The sequence below is a fragment of the Dothidotthia symphoricarpi genome (genome assembly GCF_010015815.1).
Source record: "Dothidotthia symphoricarpi CBS 119687 unplaced genomic scaffold P153scaffold_23, whole genome shotgun sequence".
Taxonomy (NCBI): Eukaryota; Fungi; Ascomycota; class Dothideomycetes; order Pleosporales; family Dothidotthiaceae; genus Dothidotthia; species Dothidotthia symphoricarpi.
The window spans coordinates 573,877-594,319 of NW_022985030.1; the positions used below are offsets into that span (position 1 = coordinate 573,877).

General features: G+C 50.3%; 6 protein-coding genes across 6 annotated transcripts; 3 read left to right on the forward strand and 3 right to left on the reverse strand.

The window, feature by feature from the left end:
* Positions 1-967: 967 nt before the first annotated feature.
* Positions 968-8,141, forward strand: P153DRAFT_390574 (PROCN-domain-containing protein; the record flags this gene model as incomplete). Its single annotated transcript, XM_033670945.1, has 2 exons — positions 968-5,597; positions 5,653-8,141. The coding sequence occupies 2 exons, from the start codon at positions 968-970 to the stop codon at positions 8,139-8,141; spliced, it is 7,119 nt and encodes a 2,372-aa protein (XP_033518925.1).
* Positions 8,142-8,184: 43 nt separating this feature from the next.
* Positions 8,185-8,815, reverse strand: P153DRAFT_133704 (uncharacterized protein). The gene has a single exon (XM_033662059.1). The coding sequence runs from the start codon at positions 8,678-8,680 to the stop codon at positions 8,228-8,230; it is 453 nt and encodes a 150-aa protein (XP_033518926.1). The 5' UTR covers positions 8,681-8,815; the 3' UTR covers positions 8,185-8,227.
* A 24-nt stretch (positions 8,816-8,839) lies between these two features.
* On the reverse strand, positions 8,840-9,295 carry P153DRAFT_370934 (uncharacterized protein). Its single transcript, XM_033669142.1, has one exon. It carries the CDS (start codon positions 9,145-9,147, stop codon positions 8,950-8,952), a length of 198 nt encoding a protein of 65 aa, XP_033518927.1. The 5' UTR covers positions 9,148-9,295; the 3' UTR covers positions 8,840-8,949.
* A 1,049-nt stretch (positions 9,296-10,344) lies between these two features.
* On the forward strand, positions 10,345-14,027 carry P153DRAFT_326836 (uncharacterized protein). The gene is made up of 5 exons (XM_033665306.1): positions 10,345-10,632; positions 10,746-11,087; positions 11,137-11,569; positions 11,618-12,181; positions 12,250-14,027. The coding sequence occupies exons 1-5, from the start codon at positions 10,498-10,500 to the stop codon at positions 13,650-13,652; spliced, it is 2,877 nt and encodes a 958-aa protein (XP_033518928.1). The 5' UTR covers positions 10,345-10,497; the 3' UTR covers positions 13,653-14,027.
* A 4,203-nt stretch (positions 14,028-18,230) lies between these two features.
* Positions 18,231-19,322, reverse strand: P153DRAFT_133724 (uncharacterized protein). Its single transcript, XM_033662060.1, has 2 exons — positions 18,515-19,322; positions 18,231-18,466 (listed from the first exon to the last, which is right to left on the reverse strand). Exon 1 carries the CDS (start codon positions 19,141-19,143, stop codon positions 18,598-18,600), a length of 546 nt encoding a protein of 181 aa, XP_033518929.1. The 5' UTR covers positions 19,144-19,322; the 3' UTR covers positions 18,231-18,466; positions 18,515-18,597.
* Positions 19,323-19,660: 338 nt separating this feature from the next.
* P153DRAFT_426537 (uncharacterized protein) lies at positions 19,661-20,371 on the forward strand (the record flags this gene model as incomplete). The annotated part of the gene is made up of 1 exon (XM_033672609.1): positions 19,661-20,371. One exon carries the CDS (start codon positions 19,661-19,663, stop codon positions 20,369-20,371), a length of 711 nt encoding a protein of 236 aa, XP_033518930.1.
* Positions 20,372-20,443: the final 72 nt, after the last annotated feature.

Consider the following 20,443-nt stretch of genomic DNA (forward strand, 5'->3'; position numbering starts at 1 on the left):
AATCAGTAACATCAAATCAAAGCATTGATCATTGCATATAGTATGTTGATGATTTGAGGAGGCTTGATCCGTCATTTTGCACGATGTTTTCTCTCCAAATCAAATTGGTGTTTCAATCAAATTTTGCCCAAACGTGCGCTGCCCCCTTCTACATGGACCTTGGAGAGAACAGGACTCGCTGAATACCAATGCTTTGCACAACATTGAAGCACTTATGGTTCTCCTGTTACACTCGCGGATTGCAGCTGAAGATACTGGAAAGCCCTGCTAATCGGATACCTATGTACATCTGTACGTCCGTGGTTCTCTCGTAAGATCGACTAACACAGTCATACAACACTCTGGACGATCTAGCCATGCGTTAAGAAATCATCGTTAGTAGGAGACAACATCAATAATGAAACTAACTCGCTGAACATCATGACGAGCGTGCTGGAGGGTAAAGTCTAGTACATGCTTAGCGCTTCGCCAAGAATGCATGGACCAGGTCTCACGTGCTTGTAGCCTTGACGGAGAAAGAAAGACGATCACCGAAAGTTGAGTTGTTGCGACGCCACAAGGACATCTTCTCCATCACAAATCGCGACAACGCGTCGAGGGTTTCACTCCACTCGTTGCGCGTCATCATATTTGATTCTTTCAAGCTCTCATAAATTGACTTGTAATACACGCGCGGACGCGACACTCCCTTCTTCACGCGCGGCGCTCTGTCGTCCGCAAAGCTTTAGGACTCGACTCCTAGGCTTGCACGCGACACACTGCTTGTGTCTCTTCTCCCACAAGGTTAGTTCACGACAATTCAAATCCTTCATCTTGACAAGCTCTTGCCTCCCCTTTCGGAGCGTTTCAGAGCCGCCTCTACTTTATCTGCTCTCCCTGTCATCCTTGAGCTCCATCATTCTCAACAGCAGCGCGGCATCTCAATTTGCTGACTATAGATAGCTTGTGATTTGAAGAGTTCACCAACATGGCGTTCCCTCCTCCCCCGCCACCGCCGCCGCCTCCGCCAGGCCCTCCAGGCTCTGGATATGCGCCGCCACCACCTCCACCCCCTCCTGGACCCCCGGGCGCTCCTGGCACTGTAGGCCCACCTGGTATGCGACCGCCCATCGATCCACAAATCGCCAAGTTCGTACAGAAAAAGAAGGATTGGCTGCGACAACAGCGACAACGGTTCGGCGAGAAGCGCAAGGCTGGTTTTGTGGAGACGCAGAAGGCAGACCTACCCCCGGAGCATCTGCGCAAGGTCTTTAGGGACATCGGCGATGTGTCACAGAAGAAATTCACGAGTGACAAGCGTAGCTACCTCGGTGCGCTGAAGTTTATGCCTCATGCGGTCCTGAAACTTTTGGAGAACATGCCCATGCCTTGGGAGAGCAGACGAGATGTGAAGGTCTTGTATCACACTAACGGATGTCTGACCCTGGTCAATGAGGTTCCTCGGGTTATTGAGCCGGTCTTCCATGCACAATGGGCAGCTATGTGGCTAGCCATGCGAAAGGAGAAGAGTGATCGTCGGCATTTCAAACGTATGCGCTTCCCGCCTTTCGACGACGAGGAACCACCGCTATCATACTCTGAGAACATTGAGGACGTCGAGCCTCTGGAGCCAATTCAGCTGGAGCTTGATGAGGATGAGGATGGGCCAGTAGTTGAATGGTTTTACGAACACCGACCACTCCTTGATACCCCACACATCAATGGGCCGAGCTACGAAACATGGAACCTCGACCTTCCACAAATGGCGACCCTGTATCGTTTGAGTCGACAGCTCCTTAGCGACACCGTCGACAAGAACTATTTCCACATGTTCGAAATGAACAGCTTCTTAACAGCAAAGGCACTCAATGTGGCAATCCCTGGAGGGCCTCGTTTCGAACCGCTATACAAGGACATTGACCCGAACGATGAGGACTTTGGCGAGTTCAACGCAATCGACCGCATCATTTTCCGCGCTCCAATCCGAACAGAGTACCGCGTTTCGTACCCGTTCCTCTACAACTCGCTTCCGCGTAGCGTCAAGCTGGCGTGGTATTCTCACCCGCAGGTCGTTTACGTTCGTGCGGAGGACCCAAGTCTCCCCGCGTTCTACTTCGATCCCATCATCAACCCAATCTCGTCTCGAGCAGTCGCCCCAAAGAACATCTCTGTCAGCCATGAGGATCAGGTCTTTGGTCAGGGTAGTGATGAGGACGATGAGGATGATTTCCAGCTGCCAGACGAGATGGAACCGTTCATGGCCGATGAGGATACCTCTACGCCCGAGACAGCTTCGGCCATCGCCCTTTGGTGGGCGCCACACCCGTTCGACAAGCGTTCAGGCCGAATGGTGAGAGCGCAGGATGTTCCTCTTGTGAAGCAGTGGTACCTCGAGCACGTGCCTGCCGGGCAGCCGGTCAAGGTCCGGGTCTCTTATCAGAAGCTGCTCAAAACATTCGTCTTGAACGAGCTTCATAAGAAAAAACCACAAGCACAGAACAAGCAAAACCTGATGCGAACGCTGAAGGGAACGAAGTTCTTCCAGCAGACCAAGATCGATTGGGTCGAGGCAGGTTTACAGGTTTGCAGGCAAGGCTACAACATGCTCAACCTGCTCATTCACCGAAAGAACTTGACCTACTTGCATCTCGACTACAACTTCAACCTGAAGCCAGTCAAGACACTCACGACGAAGGAACGAAAGAAGTCTCGCTTCGGAAATGCCTTCCATCTCATGCGAGAAATTCTTCGATTGACGAAACTGATCGTTGATGCACAGGTCCAGTACCGACTGGGCAACATTGACGCCTTCCAGCTCGCTGATGGTATCCTGTATGCGTTCAACCATGTCGGTCAACTGACTGGTATGTATCGATACAAGTATAAGCTGATGCATCAGATCCGCTCGTGCAAGGATCTCAAGCATCTCATCTACTATCGATTCAACTCTGGCCCTGTCGGCAAGGGTCCTGGTTGCGGTTTCTGGGCCCCAGCATGGAGAGTCTGGCTGTTCTTTATGCGCGGTATTATCCCCCTACTAGAGCGCTGGCTCGGTAACCTTCTTTCTCGTCAGTTTGAAGGTCGTCACAGTAAGGGTGTCGCGAAGACAGTGACTAAGCAGCGTGTTGAATCGCATTTCGATTTGGAACTCCGTGCTGCCGTGATGAGCGATCTCATGGACATGATGCCCGAGGGTATCAAGCAGAACAAGGTCAACACTGTCTTGCAGCATTTGTCAGAAGCATGGCGATGCTGGAAGAGCAACATTCCTTGGAAAGTCCCTGGACTCCCCGCACCGATTGAGAACATCATTTTGCGATACGTCAAGAGCAAGGCAGACTGGTGGATCTCGGTTGCACATTACAACCGTGAGCGCATTCGACGAGGTGCTACTGTGGACAAGACTGTTGCGAAGAAGAACCTTGGGCGCTTGACCCGTTTGTGGCTGAAGGCTGAGCAAGAACGTCAACACAACTACATGAAGGATGGCCCATACGTTTCATCCGAAGAAGCCGTTGCTATCTACACAACGATGGTCCATTGGCTGGAAGCGAGGAAGTTCCAGCCCATTCCGTTCCCCAGCGTTTCTTACAAGCATGACACCAAAATCCTCATCCTCGCCTTGGAACGCTTGCGGGAGGCGTACTCGGTCAAGGGCCGACTCAACCAGAGCCAGCGTGAAGAACTCGCTCTTATCGAACAGGCCTACGACTCTCCGGGAACGACACTCGCTCGAATCAAGCGATTCTTGCTCACGCAGCGTGCTTTCAAAGAAGTGGGAATTGACATGAACGACAATTACAGCAACATCAACCCAGTCTACGATATCGAGCCAATGGAGAAGATCACGGATGCCTATCTTGATCAGTACCTCTGGTACCAAGCTGACCAGCGACACCTGTTCCCAGCTTGGATCAAGCCTTCGGACTCGGAAGTTCCTCCTCTCTTGACCTACAAGTGGGCACAGGGTATCAACAATCTTGACAAAGTCTGGGAGCATCAAGACGGCGAGTGCAATGTCATGATCGAGACACAATTGTCCAAGGTCTATGAAAAGATCGATCTGACCATGCTCAACCGTCTGTTGCGACTCATCATGGACCACAACTTGGCGGACTACATCACCGCAAAGAATAACGTCCAGCTGAACTACAAGGACATGAACCACGTCAACGCTTACGGCATGATTCGTGGACTACAGTTTTCCGGCTTTGTGTTCCAGTTCTATGGGCTTGTTCTCGATATCCTCCTGCTAGGCTTGCAGCGAGCAAACGAGATCGCCGGTGCTCCCGAGAGTCCAAACGATTTCTTGCAATTCAAGGACAAAGATGCGGAAGTGCGCCACCCCATCCGACTGTACACGAGGTACATCGATCGTATCTGGGTGTTCTTCAGATTCACCGCCGAAGAATCGCGAGATCTGATCCAGCGGTTCTTGACAGAGAATCCTGACCCGAACTTCGAGAACGTCATTGGGTACAAGAACAAGAAGTGCTGGCCTCGAGACTCAAGGATGCGCTTGATGCGTCACGACGTCAATCTCGGTCGTGCGGTCTTCTGGGACCTGAAAAACCGATTGCCACGTTCAGTGACTACAATCGAGTGGGATGACACTTTTGCCAGCGTCTACAGTCGCGACAACCCGAATTTGCTTTTCTCAATGTCCGGATTCGAGGTTCGTATCTTGCCCAAGATTCGTAACTTGACTGGCGAATTCCCGGTCAAGGATAGCGTTTGGTCCCTCATCGACAATTCTACGAAGGAGCGAACCGCAGATGCCTTCTTGCAGGTGACAGAAGAGGACATTCAGAAGTTCAATAATCGCATTCGACAGATTCTTATGTCCTCTGGATCAACAACCTTCACGAAGATTGCCAACAAGTGGAACACGACATTGATTGCACTCTTCACTTACTATCGTGAAGCCGCAGTTTCCACTGTCAACTTGCTTGATACCATTGTCAAGTGTGAAACTAAGATTCAGACGCGTGTGAAGATAGGACTGAACTCCAAGATGCCTTCACGTTTCCCTCCCGCGGTGTTCTACACTCCCAAGGAACTTGGTGGATTGGGTATGATTTCTGGATCACACATTCTCATTCCAACAAGCGACAAGCGCTGGTCAAAACAGACCGACACTGGTGTAACGCATTATCGTGCGGGTATGTCTCATGACGAAGAGACTCTCATCCCGAACATCTTCCGATACATCATCCCATGGGAGTCTGAGTTCACTGACTCTCAACGTGTGTGGATGGAGTACTCCCAGAAGCGTCAAGAGGCGCAACAGCAGAATCGACGATTGACTCTTGAAGATTTGGAGGATAGTTGGGATCGAGGTCTCCCTCGTATCAATACGCTCTTCCAGAAGGACCGAAGCACACTCAGTTTCGACAAGGGCTTCCGAGCCAGGACTGAGTTCAAGATCTACCAGCATATGAAGAGCAATCCTTTCTGGTGGACGAGCCAGCGTCACGACGGAAAGCTCTGGAACTTAAACGCTTATCGAACGGACGTCATCCAGGCACTTGGTGGTGTAGAGACTATTCTCGAGCACACATTGTTCAAGGCGACCGCGTTCCCATCCTGGGAAGGTCTCTTCTGGGAGAAGGCTTCCGGTATGTATACTCCTCGACACATTAGACACGACTACAAATGCTAACTTCCAACCAGGTTTCGAAGAATCCATGAAGTTCAAGAAGCTCACTAACGCTCAGCGGTCCGGTCTTAACCAAATTCCCAACCGTCGCTTCACACTGTGGTGGTCCCCAACAATCAACCGAGCTAACGTCTACGTCGGTTTCCAGGTCCAATTGGATCTCACGGGTATCTTCTTGCACGGCAAGATTCCGACGCTCAAAATTTCACTCATCCAGATCTTCCGTGCTCATTTGTGGCAGAAGATCCACGAGTCTGTCGTCATGGATCTTTGCCAGGTCTTCGATCAGGAACTCGAGGCTCTCGGTATTGAGACAGTCCAGAAGGAGACGATCCATCCTCGAAAGTCGTACAAGATGAACAGCTCATGCGCTGACATCTTGCTCTTTGCCAGCCACAAGTGGAGTGTATCACCGCCGTCTATGCTGTACGATACCAAGGATACCATGAGTGCCACTACAACGAACAAATTCTGGGTCGACGTTCAACTGCGTTATGGCGATTACGACTCTCACGACATCGAGCGCTACGTACGTGCCAAATACCTCGATTACACCCAGGATAGCATGAGTATCTACCCTTCGGCTACAGGTCTGATGATCGGTATCGACTTGGCTTACAACCTCTACTCGGCATACGGACAGTACTTCCCTGGTCTGAAGCAGCTCATCCAGCAGGCTATGGCGAAGGTCATGAAGGCCAACCCAGCTCTCTATGTCCTACGCGAGCGTATCCGCAAGGGTCTCCAGCTGTATGCCTCAGAGAGCTCTCAAGAGTTCCTCAACTCTCAGAACTACTCCGAGCTGTTCAGCAACCAGATCCAGCTGTTCATTGACGACACCAACGTTTACCGTGTGACAATCCACAAGACTTTCGAGGGTAACTTGACTACGAAGCCTATCAACGGTGCCATCTTCATCTTCAATCCTCGTACTGGTCAACTATTCTTGAAGATCATCCACACAAGCGTCTGGGCAGGTCAGAAGCGTCTTGGACAGCTGGCCAAGTGGAAGACTGCTGAAGAAGTGGCCGCTTTGATTCGATCTCTTCCTGTGGAGGAGCAACCGAAGCAGCTCATCGTCACACGTAAGGGTCTGTTGGATCCTCTCGAAGTCCATTTGCTTGACTTCCCCAACATCTCGATCCGTGCATCCGAGCTTCAACTTCCATTCCAGGCAGCCATGAAGGTTGAGAAACTTGGAGATATGATTCTTCGAGCGACTGGACCTCAAATGGTTCTCTTCAATCTCTACGATGAATGGCTGAAGACAATCTCATCATACACCGCCTTCTCTCGATTGATCCTAATCTTGCGTGCACTCCACGTCAACCAGGATAAGACGAAGCTACTCCTGCGACCTGACAAGACTGTGATCACTCAGGAGCATCACATCTGGCCGTCGCTAGCCGATGAGGATTGGATCAAGGTCGAAGTGCAGCTTCGTGATCTCATTCTCAATGACTACGGCAAGAAGAACAACGTCAACACGTCTTCGCTCACAAGCAGTGAAGTGCGTGACATCATACTGGGTATGGAAATCTCAGCACCCTCGATGCAACGTCAACAGGCCGCCGAAATCGACAAGCAGCAACAAGAGCAGCAGCAGTTGACCGCCGTCACCACGAAGACCCAGAACGTGCACGGCGAGGAGATGGTTGTGACAACCACTTCCCAATACGAACAGGCCTCTTTCGCCTCGAAGACGGAATGGCGAACCAGGGCAGTGGCTACGTCGAACTTGCGAACGCGTGCCAACAATATCTATATCAATTCGGAAGATGTCAAGGAAGAAGGCCATTTCACCTATGTCATGCCGAAGAATGTCCTCAAGCGTTTCATCACCATTGCCGATCTCCGCGTGCAAGTCGCTGGTTACCTGTACGGGAAGTCGCCACCAGACAACGACCAAGTCAAGGAAATCAGCACGATCGTCATGATTCCACAAGTCGGCAACACCCGTGATGTCCAGTTGCCAAAGCAGCTTCCTCAGCACGAGTATCTCGACAACCTCGAGCCGCTAGGCATCATCCACACTGTCAGTGGCAACGAGCCTCCTTACATGCAAGCTAGCGACGTAACTCAGCACGCCCGCCTCATGAACGCTCATGCCAGCTGGGACAAGAAGACCGTCAGTATGACTGTCTCCTTCACCCCCGGCTCCGTTTCCCTTGCTGCCTGGGCCCTCACCCCCAACGGCTACAAGTGGGGCGCCGACAACAAAGACACCATGTCCGACAGCCCAGCAGGTTTCAGCACCGCGTTCGGCGAGAAGTGCCAGCTTCTCCTGTCCGACAAGATTCGCGGATACTTCTTGGTACCTGACAACGGCATTTGGAATTACAGCTTCATGGGAAGTGCGTTTGGGAACGTCGAGAAGAAGTCGGTGCATGTGCGACTCGATACACCGGTCAGGTTTTATGACAGTGTGCATCGACCATTGCATTTCCACAACTTTGCGGAACTGGAGGATGTCTGGGTTGACCGCGAGAATCAGTTCGAGTAGAGGGTAGTCACTGATGTAGTTGAGAGTGCATGACGAGGAAGAGTTGAGAAAGGATAGAAGCTGAAGGATATACTCTGTCACGGCGTTTACGATGGATTGGCGTTCTGCTTTGGAGACTGCATACTGGGGTGCCGAAGAAAGGAGCATGAGAATGCGGGCGAAAACGTGTATAGTGTATAGTAATTTGTGCATTGAATTGCATTCTGGAACACAGTTTTTCCTCTGTTCGGCGCCCTCGTGAATTGACGAATAGGTTTCGTCTTCGCGTCGAAGGACATACAGATCTTCGAGGCAGGCAGATTTACAAAGACATCAAAGGTACGGGCATACACGCACCTGCAAATACCATCGCGCTCGCATGCATTCCCTGATATCTTGCGTTTCGACTTAGAAACCTTTGGCTCGAGGAACAATGATGGCGTAAACAGTAGATTAAATGTCATGACTTCCACATACCCGTCAGACACCTTAACCGTACTGTCAATAGCAAAGACAACAGGTACCTTAGCTTTTCTTCTACTGCATACTGAACGGCACATCTCCTCGGGTATACAAAAGTTGGTTATAGTAAAAGTAGAGTTTGGAAGTTGGTTTTCTTATACCCAGGTATTTGTGTTCGATGGTTGCAGAGTGATGATGCATTTTTAGTACTGGTACATTTCGTAGAGAACGTATAAATATACTATGCCTACAAAAAGGTGTACTCGATGAGAGCGATATATTGTAGCGGTTTATTCGCAAGCCTTTGCCCTTCAACGGGGGGTGAGTTCGGGGTTACTTTAACTCGAGTAAGTGTATACGTTCGTTACTAGACTGGTAAAATGTTGATCGTGCCCACGAAGATCATCACGCAGAGGCCTATCGAATAGGTTGGTGTAGGAATACAAGTACCCGCGTTTAGAATCCCGGGTTCATGAGTTTCCTTCGCGTCTCGAGTATATCTGGATTTGAGCTTGACGTGGGAATCGGGCTCTCGTGCGTCTTTGAAATGGGGAGTAGAAATCATGCTTAGTGGGTTGACGCTACAAGAAAATTGTACTGTAGTATCCCCTAGATGTTTTCTCATGTACCAAGACCAGGGAACAACTGCAGTCGTCTCCAAAAACAAAACACACCTTCTGATTCGCTGGCAACCAGGGGGTAGATCTGCGAAAACATTTAGGGGGTGCCACAGTAGACTCAGGTTTTATGAAGTTGTTGTGCGGTTATGTTCAGGGTCTAGTCTATGTTTTCGACGAGTCATGTTTTTCCAGAAAGATCCATGAACTACAAGGCAGTCGGCTGATCCGCCTATCGAGAGATCAGTTCGTGTAGCACCATCCCGTATTCTTACATAGTTCTAGACCGTGCCCTTCGCAGATTGTACAGTATGTCGGTATTTATCTGAGGCTATGAAATGTTGCATTTGCATATACTCTACATTTAGATCACCATGCCGGTCTCCACGATACGGTACGGACGGACTACTATTGCATGACGGTATAGCACGCTGACGTAGATATGCAACTACCTCCAAGCATCCTAGAATTTGAAATCACTCTCCAAGCGAGAGCAGTGTCGGCGGACTTACTGCGAATTACTACTGCACAACGACAGTGGGCTTTGGGTCGGCGATGAGCGACAAGATGTTACACTAGGGAGGGAGGGATCCACAACGCAGATCACCACCACCACCACCCCCTGTACGCCAATCGCCAGCCACTTATCGCGCTAACGTAGCAGGCCTCATCCGCAAGGATATACCAAAATCGAGTCTCTTCGTAAACATCACGTCAAGTAGGTGTCAGTTTTTGGAAGGGATGGATGGACGGCAAGCGAGCCGGTTCGCAATGCAAGAATTACAGCGGCTTGGGCCGCGCCCACATAAATCTAGATATGCAAAAGATCATGTTGCGTAAACTCTTCCCGGACCTATTAACGTTTGGTTCTCGTTCTTGGCGATATTCGTGTGCCACCGGGCCATGCGGCTCGACGGATGCAGCAATCTGGTCCCAGATCCTCGGTCGTGAAGGCACTGGCTTGGTTCTAACCGCGTTAACAAAGCATGCTCGGCCCGTAGTGGTCGTTCGCTCACTCGCTCTTGCTGCCCTCGGACCTGGGTGCCGGGAATGGAAGCTAGGGGTGTAGTCTGGTTACTGATCAGATTACGGGAGTTTGGGCCACGCGTGAGTGGTTGACAAGGGTTTCACCGAAGCTGAACGGGCCATGCGCAACATACTGCGGACGCACCGACAGGCTGTTGGCTGTTGGTATAAGGGTCTTCTCTGAGAGGGGCAGGTGCACCCTTCAAGCCAAGACTTGTCAATGTCGCGGAAAACAGTCGCGTTGTTGAATACCGGTGTTCACTCATCTTACCATGTCGACTTTTTCTGGCGACCACATACAACCATCTGTTAACGGGATTATTGAGAGCAACAAGAGAAAACAGCGGGCCCAACAGCAATCGAGACAGTTGCTATCTTGTACGAAGTGCCGTGAGAGGAAAGTTAAGGCGAGTATTCAGTTCCTAGTTTGTGTCTGAGCGTTTGTTACACTATGTAGTTTTTACCAGCCGATGTTCGCACCATTGTTTACACTGATGTACTTGACTGACCTAAAGCATAGTGTGATCGAACCAAGCCCTGCTCAGCATGCTGCGCTCGTGGAGCACCCAAGGAGTGTCACTTCGTCGCAGAAGGAGGCGACTATGCACCAATCCAACAATCATATGAACTTCGCAAGCTGCGTACTGAGAACATGCTCCTGAAGGAACGGTTACGCGCCAACCAAATACCCATCGACGAAGATGACTCGGATACAACGACTTCCCCAGACTCCCAGCTTGGCGAAAGACCGACTAGTTCATCACAAAAACGACGAGTTGTAAAACAGAGGCGATTCCAGGGTTCGGAACGGACTGATTCTATTTACTTTGGTAGCCCTGGACTTGCCAATGTCATTGCGGATGTAAGTTCTACACCTTCGATTCATAGATCCTGAACTGACGTGTTGTGAGTTTGCTGCTGCAAACCTTACTCCAACGTCGGCGCAGTCTTTGGCATATCTCATGCCACGTGGTCAAGATGCGTATACGCCCAAAACCCCACTTCCTGACCCATTTGCAACCTTGTTTTCCGCCACACCGGATCAATGTATTCCACAATTATTGAAAATCCTGCCTGCGGATGAACATCTTCTGGAATATCTGGACGCCTTCGAAAGGCGCATCACAGTCTGTTCATTTCCTCAGGTATCCATCGAGATCACCAAGAGCGAGGTTGAACGATTCCTTTCTGATAGGCGGAAAAACGCAGCCATGTGCCCTGATATGCTGGCGCTTCTCTTTGCAGCTATGGCGTTGGGTGCACAACATTCTGTGTGGGACAGAGGTGGTGGACAGTGGAACGCCAACATTATAGATGAAGAGACGCAGAAGGGGAACGTGTACAGTAAGTGGATCGAGTCGAATGGGGGGTCGAATCTGACAAAGGCTTCAGTTGCAGCCGCGATGCAAGCCCTACGAATGTCATCCTTCATGCATAAACCAACGATTCTGGGAATCGAAACCCTCATTATGATTGGGCCTTACTTGACACACTCTGGAAGACACATGGAAGCGTGGACACTGTTCGGCACTACCATCCGAATGGCTCAGGCTATTGGTCTCCACCGAAACCCAAAATACCTCAATCCGGCTCCTCCGACGCAAAGAGAATGCGCTATCCGCCAAACACTCTGGTGGTGGATGCTACATATGGACGAACAGTATTCGATGACTTTAGGTCGCCCTCTTGGCATCAGCGGGATTGGAGACTGCCCACCTCCCCACGAACTGACCACCGATCCTCGTATGCTGCGTTTTGGAGAATTCGTCAACCACTTCACACTTCTGGCAAGACAGATATTGAGTGGCGATCGGATGACCGATGCCAAAATCGACGAGTTTACTGATCTACTTAGGACACTTCTGGACACGATGCCTGAAATGTTGCAGTTTGACGAGTCTTGGATTATAGAGGAGACAGAGATTCCGGAGTGGCCGCTACGTGTCATGGCTGCTGGTGTGTTGCTTTATATCTCTCTACCTCTCTCGTTTCACCATCCTTTGGTCACTGCTCACAAGGAATAGTATACTTTTGCAAAACCCATACCTATCTTATCCTTCTCAACCGTCAGAGAACCGACACAAGTACTGGATGCACACAAACCCCAAATACCACAGTCTCCACATCATCATTCCGACCAGTCAACTACAAGCCTTCGCCTAATCCTTCACCAACCGCGTCATCGATGACCTCCCCTCGTGGCCGATCTTTAGTCCTCTCGTCGTCAGAAGACATCCTCACAGCTTTTCTATTCTTCTACCATAGAGTACCAGCTGCGTTGGTCTCTTGGACTATTTCTCAACAAGCATTCAACTCGTGTATGCTTCTTCTTCTGGACGCCCTGGAGATTAGACAAATTACTCCCGCCATCTTGAAAGTAGAGCAGGCATATGTGATATTTCTAGAGCTCCAGAATAACGGAGTTCATCGACTCGCAATCCTAGCCGTGGAAAGGATAAGTTGGGGTTTACAAGAGTTGCACCACGTCCTGAATCCGACGAAGGGGGAATCGTTTACACGAGGGTGTCAAGGGTTTGGCGAGGCCGACCTGCATGGAGACGCTAAAAGTCGAGCAAGAGATGGTTCACAAGCATTACCTGACGCCGTTATGTCCAACACAGGCATGCTCTTACTGGAGGATTCAGGTCTACAGTCCTTTATTCCCGAAAGCTTCGAAGCGTTTTCATGGATTGCGGCAGAGAAAGATGAATTAGGCGATACGTCTCCACTCAAGCAAGAGCCAGATAGACCAGACTTGAGATGTTCCGAGGATATCCATAAGGCTCGATCCACACGCAAGGTACAGGAAATGTGGGAATCAGCTTCGGGATCAGTATCCCCTCGATATGCCGTGTCACAACAAAAACAAGGTTGTCAACTACAAGGAATAACGACTCCGACGCCACGCGCGGGTCTAGCACCGGCTACACATCAGAAACTCCATGGAATAAAATCGGTTGCGAAATCTCGTCGCAGACCGGGCCCTTCACCTCGTCATCGGACTGGACGACAGCGCGAAATAGTAGAGGCTCGACAACGACGCCACATTCGTGCTGACGATCCGCCACAAATGCCGTCGAGACATCATTCCTGGCCATCCCTTTCCCAGTCTGGGCCAGTGCCGCCGCTCGCGCGCCATACACGCTTGTCTCCTCGTGGATCGAGACTCCCCTCCGCGGGTATTTCGCACAGACATACGCTTGCAGACTCCGGTCCAGCCCCTGATCAGCATCTTTGTCCTGACATCGTGCCACAGTCAGATCACAGCCATTCTGTCACCTGTTCCTCCTGGCTGGCTCAACCGGCTTCTATGCCGGATACCGCAGAGCCAGTAGCAATGCCAACTATGTCAGGGTATGGGCAAGATCAACAAATGTACCAATACGATTTTTCTAGTCGTTTTTCGAACGCGACCCGTAGAGTATAATGTCTGTCTTGAGTGTGAAAATGGATGTTGATCCGCACAAGAGATGGAATAGGCATTTCAGGGTCGAATATTGTATATCCTCTTAGATATACATTTACATGGCATTCTCGTCGAATAATATGTAGACTTCGACAAATTTGCGATTCACGATCACGAAGATTCTTGGTTGTTTCGATAAAAGGGGGTTTCTCGGTCTCATGATACGCATATGTTCGCAAAGGACAATCCAAACGCTGGACAGTTGCTGACGCGTATTCTCGTATTGTTTCCGCATGCGGAGGGCGACGACTGGGAAACCGCAGATTCTAATGCTTTCGGCTACCATATTGTACCATCGTTGAGCAGCATCAAAAGTAAATCTCATATTCATGTCGGTATTTTTGTCCAGCCAATTACTCGGTTCTAAACCGACATGTCAGATCGCAAAAGCAAAGTGCGCAACGCGTGTCATACAGTAAAACCCCGCTGCAAGCAAGGGGTACCCCGAGAACCACACGCCAGGTTCCCGATTCTGGGGTTCTGAAAGAGATCGGAAGCATCGGGAGAGTCACAGCCGACTGACCGATCGATCTAGACTTCCCTGCCGATTTAGTAAGTTGACGCTACTGGCCCGTTCCGACGGGATGTCATGGCAGGCGTACGGATTCGAACAATGGGGCTGCCACGGGTGGTGGAAAAATGAAGCAACGTCTGATGAGCGGATGGCACGTCCTGTACAACAGCAGGGTCTTGGCCGTTCGGTGGGGCCGTTTCAGCGCCAAATTTCGTTACGAATCGCCAGAATAGGAAACTGCCTGAGCCTCACTTTGACTTCGATTCTCACCGCTGCTTGGCTGTTGTGGATCGGGTATTATTTCAGTAAATTGTCAACAGCGCTTATCTTGAAGACGTATTGTAGAAGGATTCCACCGCGGAGCAATGTCTGCTGCAGCGATCCAATCAGGACTTGCATTCACGCAGTTTATGGCGTCGTTCTGCAAGCAAGCAAAAAGGCACGCAGGCTAAACCTCGGGGCGTTTTCCTTCCTCTGGTTTGAACCATCATCTCAGGTTTTTGCAGGAGAAGGACTGCCATCTATCGTGGCAGGGCTGAACTACATCAAAATACACTCTTGCTTCTAAACTTTCTTTTTCCAGTACGGTAACTGTTGGCCCAGTTCTAGTGTCTGATAGTTGATCTCAAAGTGGTGAAGCCGTTCTACTGAGCAATTCACCAACAAAATAACCGCTGAACCTAGTCGAGGAGCCGAAGCGAAAATGACCAGGATAGGAAAGCGAACAGAAGAAAAGAGTGCAAGTGCCAAAAATAAGCGCTCCAATCTTGAGTCGGTCAAGTCCGCGTTGGCATTCAACGGTCGCTACTCTCTGCAAGTAGGTCGATAGTCTATTGGCCATGAAAATCCCCTGATGAGAATCGGCAGTGATGAACACGCTATACTTCATTCGAATCCTAGCTACAGCACACCACAGACGTTTTTGTTTTTGCCCTTAGGGCACCAAGACTGTAGCATGCAGGACAGCTACAGAGAAAGCCCTGAGCTCGCCTATAGAGCTGCATATCGGGAAGGATTGGATGTCGACAGATGGCTTGTCATACGGGCGAATGCAGAATTGTGTCCCAACGTTTCGAACTCTTTAGCCCTGAGGCATCTTTGCTTTTGGCAGTTCAGGTCAGACGCCTGCTCTGCATCTCAGGCGTTGCAGAGGAGAGCTGAAGCATCATTTGACTTGTAGTGCATGGATTCTAATCGCCAATTGATCTAATATGTAGTCGGTCCAAAAACGAACAGAAGAGAGATGTTCGTGGGCACTTTTACAGCAAAAGCATACACACTGTAAGGCTCATGACAGCCCTACATCTATGCCAGGAACAGTAAGTTACACAGACAACGTGACAACGTACAACATATAATCCCTGCACCTGCCATCAACAAAAGAGGTATGCAGCTCGTTCGGTCCTCATTGATCGACACTCACGCGATCCAGCGGTTGCAGGACCTGACTCGCTGATTGATTGCCGGCTTCGATGCCACGGTCCGCCATTCGATAGGCTACTTGACCGATGAGCAGGGATGAGTACTGGCCGAGGCCGTAACAGGGCGGACGTGCATGTAGAGAACTTCAGACCTTTGCATCTTTCTAGCGTAGAAATTTGCTCAACTGCAGCACCGATACATTGCGGCGTAGTGTCCAAGTTACCATGAACTTCTGTGATCTCCAGTACTATGATTGAGCACTGTCTACTAGTGATGCTGCAATTGGACAAGCCTGTATGGTATGCAACCCATAGAGAATGCTCCTCTGTTGTTGAACGTTGCTTGTGTAACATATGTGTTCTCCTTTCCAGTCTTGCACAACTCTGCACTAAAGTTGCATATGTCTAAACCAAATCTCCCGTACGAAGGCTGGTCATCTTTGCTATTTGATCACCAAGTATTCCCGTCGACAAGGAGTTTCAGGGACATGATTTATCGCCCTATCACGCTTGGCAAAGCGTCTCATCCGGGTGAGTATCGTTGGGCAGTGATGCAGGTGATGCGTCCAATCTGGCTTTTACATGGTGTGATTGTATTCGCCCAGAACATCAAACCTTCTCGTGAACGACCCAAAGCCAACTACCCCTTCAACTCACCAGCCGCATACGTTCACTGGCTCCAAACTCAACACTTTTACACCGCTCTATCATCAACGGCCCGATCAGACACCCACCAAGGATATGACCCATCACAATGCGAAAATACAAGTATCATATCACAAGCCCATTCGTTAATTCGATATCCCAAACCAGATGTCTGGCCAATGAACAGATATGCCCTTGAAGCATCGTAACACTATATGGCCGCCCTGCATTAGGCCGCAACGATTATAGTATACCGTGGGGGTCTTCGCAGTGTGGGAGCTGTTAATACTAACCCCCGAGGAATAATCGTGATTGGCTCTCGCGGCTAGAGAAGCGTTTCTTGCTCGCTGGGTCATATTTGTAGAAGGTGGCGTATACCAAGGCCTCCAACATACGCCAATGTCGTACAAAGGATGCGGCACATCGCAACGATTTCGCCGTATAACGTATCAATTTCTACCAAGCTTGCGTTGAGATTATGCACCTCGTGTGCCATGCAGGAGGTTCTCAGCCGCATAACCTTCTTTTGCTTACCTGCAGCGGCACTGACGTGCCGCGGCACGAAGATAGGAAGTTTGTTCTGTGACTAGGGTTGAGTTCGGTAGAGCAAGTGATGGTGTCAGCCGAGACGATACGTACGGAGTACCGAAGGATAGCCGACTACAGAAACTCGGATGGTCAGTGATCGGTAAAGGTGGATATAGTCACTTACCTTGCACGAGCCCAGAAGTATGATCTTGGTCTTGAAGATGGAGTTGACACGGGGAACATGTAAAGAGTTAGATCTTGATGGTATCAACAGAACGGGTACGGGGGCTGAATGCAAATTCGTGTGTGCACATAGCCTTTTAGGTATTCGTCAGTTATGTTGACCGACACATGGCCATGCAACAGCTCGTGCCTAACAACTGGGCAGTTTGACTCACTTCTACAACTCAACCACAGCTTGTCTTTTGGTTCACAGATACCTTTAGCATAGTCCAATCTCTCGTTTGTGCTAAAGATAATTTGAAACACTTTGAAGCGTGGTGATGATCTTTTAAACTATTCACTGAACCCTTCAACGTGAATCATTGCAAAGCCTGGTGCCAGGACAGAACAGCGTTTTTGGAGTGAGCAGTACTCAGTGTTACATACTCTTCAAGACCATTCCACGTCCTCTGAAGCGATGTACAAGCCATCTTATTATCTTTCTTAATCGTCAGCGTTTCCATGTTTGTTTTAAATCAATATGGACGCAACACAGTAATCATCGATTATAGTGCACAGTAATAGTGACATAGAAACAGAGCTATTCAATCTTCTCTTGACAATTGGCTGTTTTATGTACTGATGCGAGCACGCGTGTTTGAGAGCCCAGGCAGCCGTTGATCGAAGTTTTATATCTTGACCCTAGGGTTTAGGAACTTACGAGTCGCCTTATATGACGAGATAGTATCATTGCTCTACACTGAAGAACACCAGAATATTATGGATCTACCCACAAATTATCGAGGAACATGTAAATTGCGACCATAATCTACACATGCAAAACTCTTGATACTCCCATTATGAAAGACGCGAGTGGTCTCTTCATTTACCAACTCCGCAACCCACAAAGAATACTCCATCCGCCTCCATCTCCAAAGACCAACTGCTAAGACTAGTTCAGCAAGTGTCTACCTCCTCCTCCAAAGACCAACCATCCAGACCATTACAGTGACTATCCGCCTAAAACTCAACACCATCAACTAACCAGCCTCACTCCACTCGACGCTCACCACAGCCATTTCTACCTCTCGAACCGCACTGCAAGTGCAATACTTTATTCATTCTACCCTACCTGATACGACCCAACAAAGAAATCCAGGCGTACAGATCGACACACGAAGCCCTTCCAGGGAAATTTTCGCAGGGTATTGTGGCATCTGTTAGTGGGTGGGTGTTCATACCATATCACAGGACGGGGCAGATGTGCACTTGACGCGGTGGTGAATGCTAGGGTATGGAATGTGATGCTTTGTCTTCGTGCTGGACGGATCAAGCAGAACGGCGATAGGAAATTGGTACGTGTGTGATCGAGGTATGGGTGGTGGAGACGTGATGGAGAGTTTGGTTGACTAGAGGTGCAGGTATAGATAAGAGAGTGGGTGGATAGGCTGTAAATAGGATTTTTTGGCGTAATTCTATGTTCGTCATTGATTTCGTATATAGAGCTAGAACTGTCAGTCAAGTGCTTCCTAGCAAACACTCGATATACGTACCAATATTCCACTAGATACTGGAACATAGCAATCCCCCAATTGGGCACTGAACTTGGTCATCTACTTTTTCCCCCGACTTCTCCTCACCCCTCAAATTCCCTCCCCCCACCAACATCACTCTCATTGGTAACCCCATACGCATCATCAAAGCTCGCAAGCTGAACTCCCCACATATCCGCTCCCTTCCCACTCAACCCATTCTCCAGATCCCCATCCATCTCATCATCCCTCCCATCCCACACCCCGTCGCCCTCCCAACGGAGCGCCAACACAGCATTATCCTTCAAATTCGCCCCCATAGGACAATTGTTCACCTTCGAAGCGCTAGACTTGCCCTTCCCCTTCCCCTTGCCGTCAAACTCCTCCGAAGCCGCATATTCCCACTCGCCGAGCTGGAAGCCCTGTTGTGCATCGTTGACGTCGACTGGGCGACCGAGCTGGATGTCTGCAGGCGAGGAGGGGAGCGGTATTGTGGAGCCATCGAGGTCTTTGAGCCCGGTTTCGGTGAGGGCGTTGTAGAGGTGCGATTTTATCGTGGTGAAGGTGTGGAGAGGGTCGACGTGGAGGAGGATGGTGGTTTTGCGGGACTTGAAGCGGAGCGTCCATGTTTGTGGGGAGGGTGTAGTCATTGTGCGAAGGTGGTGTGAGTAATGGGGGTCTGGTCCGCAAGGTAGTGGCGACTGGTCAGTTTGTAGTTGCAATCGTGAAATCTGAGATACACGCGTCAAGTTCGTGTGGCGCGAGGTACAAATGAGATTGTGTGAAATTTCCAAAGCTAAAGACGCGTTTTTGAGTACGTGATGAAGAGGAGGAGTAATTGCGGGGTCGAGGAAAGCGCGACCATACGCGATCACAGCTGACTTGCCTTGGCATGAATCTTCATTCTGCTTTCAAAGCTACAACACTCATACCAGCACACAACGACTACATCGCAAACGAAGCTTTCTCAAGCTGAGAGCTATACCATTGAACTCAAGGCTGTAGAAAAGAACGTCTCAGCCCAACGGAGTCAACCGTCAAACCCAGCTTCACGGACTCTACTCGCACCTCCGCATCTCCTCCGCAACCACCATATACGAAGCCCCTCGGGCGCCTTGTTTCTCCCACGTATACTCCACCATGGCAACTCCAACACAAACAGCAACAATGCCGCCATCACCGCCATCACCCCCTCCATCCCACGAACCCCCATCCCCGCACACCCTCCTATCGCAACCCCCCTCCAACGCACCCCGCCTAAACATGCCCTTCGACCGGCGCCTCCTCCTCACAACCTTCACCTCCTTCATATGCGGCTTCACCCTCGGCAGCACATCCTCAGGCCACATGGCCGCGATGCGCTTCCGAGCCGAAAACGCCCACCGTCTGCCCATCTCGCAGCCCGGCTGGTACCTATACCACAAGTCGAAGAACTACTACAAGATGCAGCACGGCATAACCGACGGGCTGCGGAAAGGCGCATGGATCGCCGCATGGACCAGTGTGTTTTTCATCGTGGAGGAGAGTCTAGATGTGTTTCGCGGGACGTGGCGCGCTGGCAGGACGATACGCGAGATGGAGGGCGTGGATGAGTTGGATCTGCGGCGCATTGATCGGGGCGTGGATATCTCGCGGGATTGGGTCAGTAGTGCGTGTGCGGGTATGGTGACGGGTGGCCTGTGGAGCGCGTGGCATCAGTTTCCGGTCTCTACGGCCGCGCGCACGATTAGGATGGGTGTGTTGGTTGGACTGGGGTATGGGCTGGGGCAGGATGCGTTGGTTTGGGCAAAGGGGAGGTGGGGAGAGGGGGGCGACGGCGAGAGTTGGATCTACCGCGGCGCAAGGAATAGGAAGCAAGAGAGTGCTGAAGAGGCGTGATGAGGGAAAGGTGAAGATATGGCGACAAGGGCCTGTGGGAGAGATGAGATGAAGAAACACAACTACTCCGCT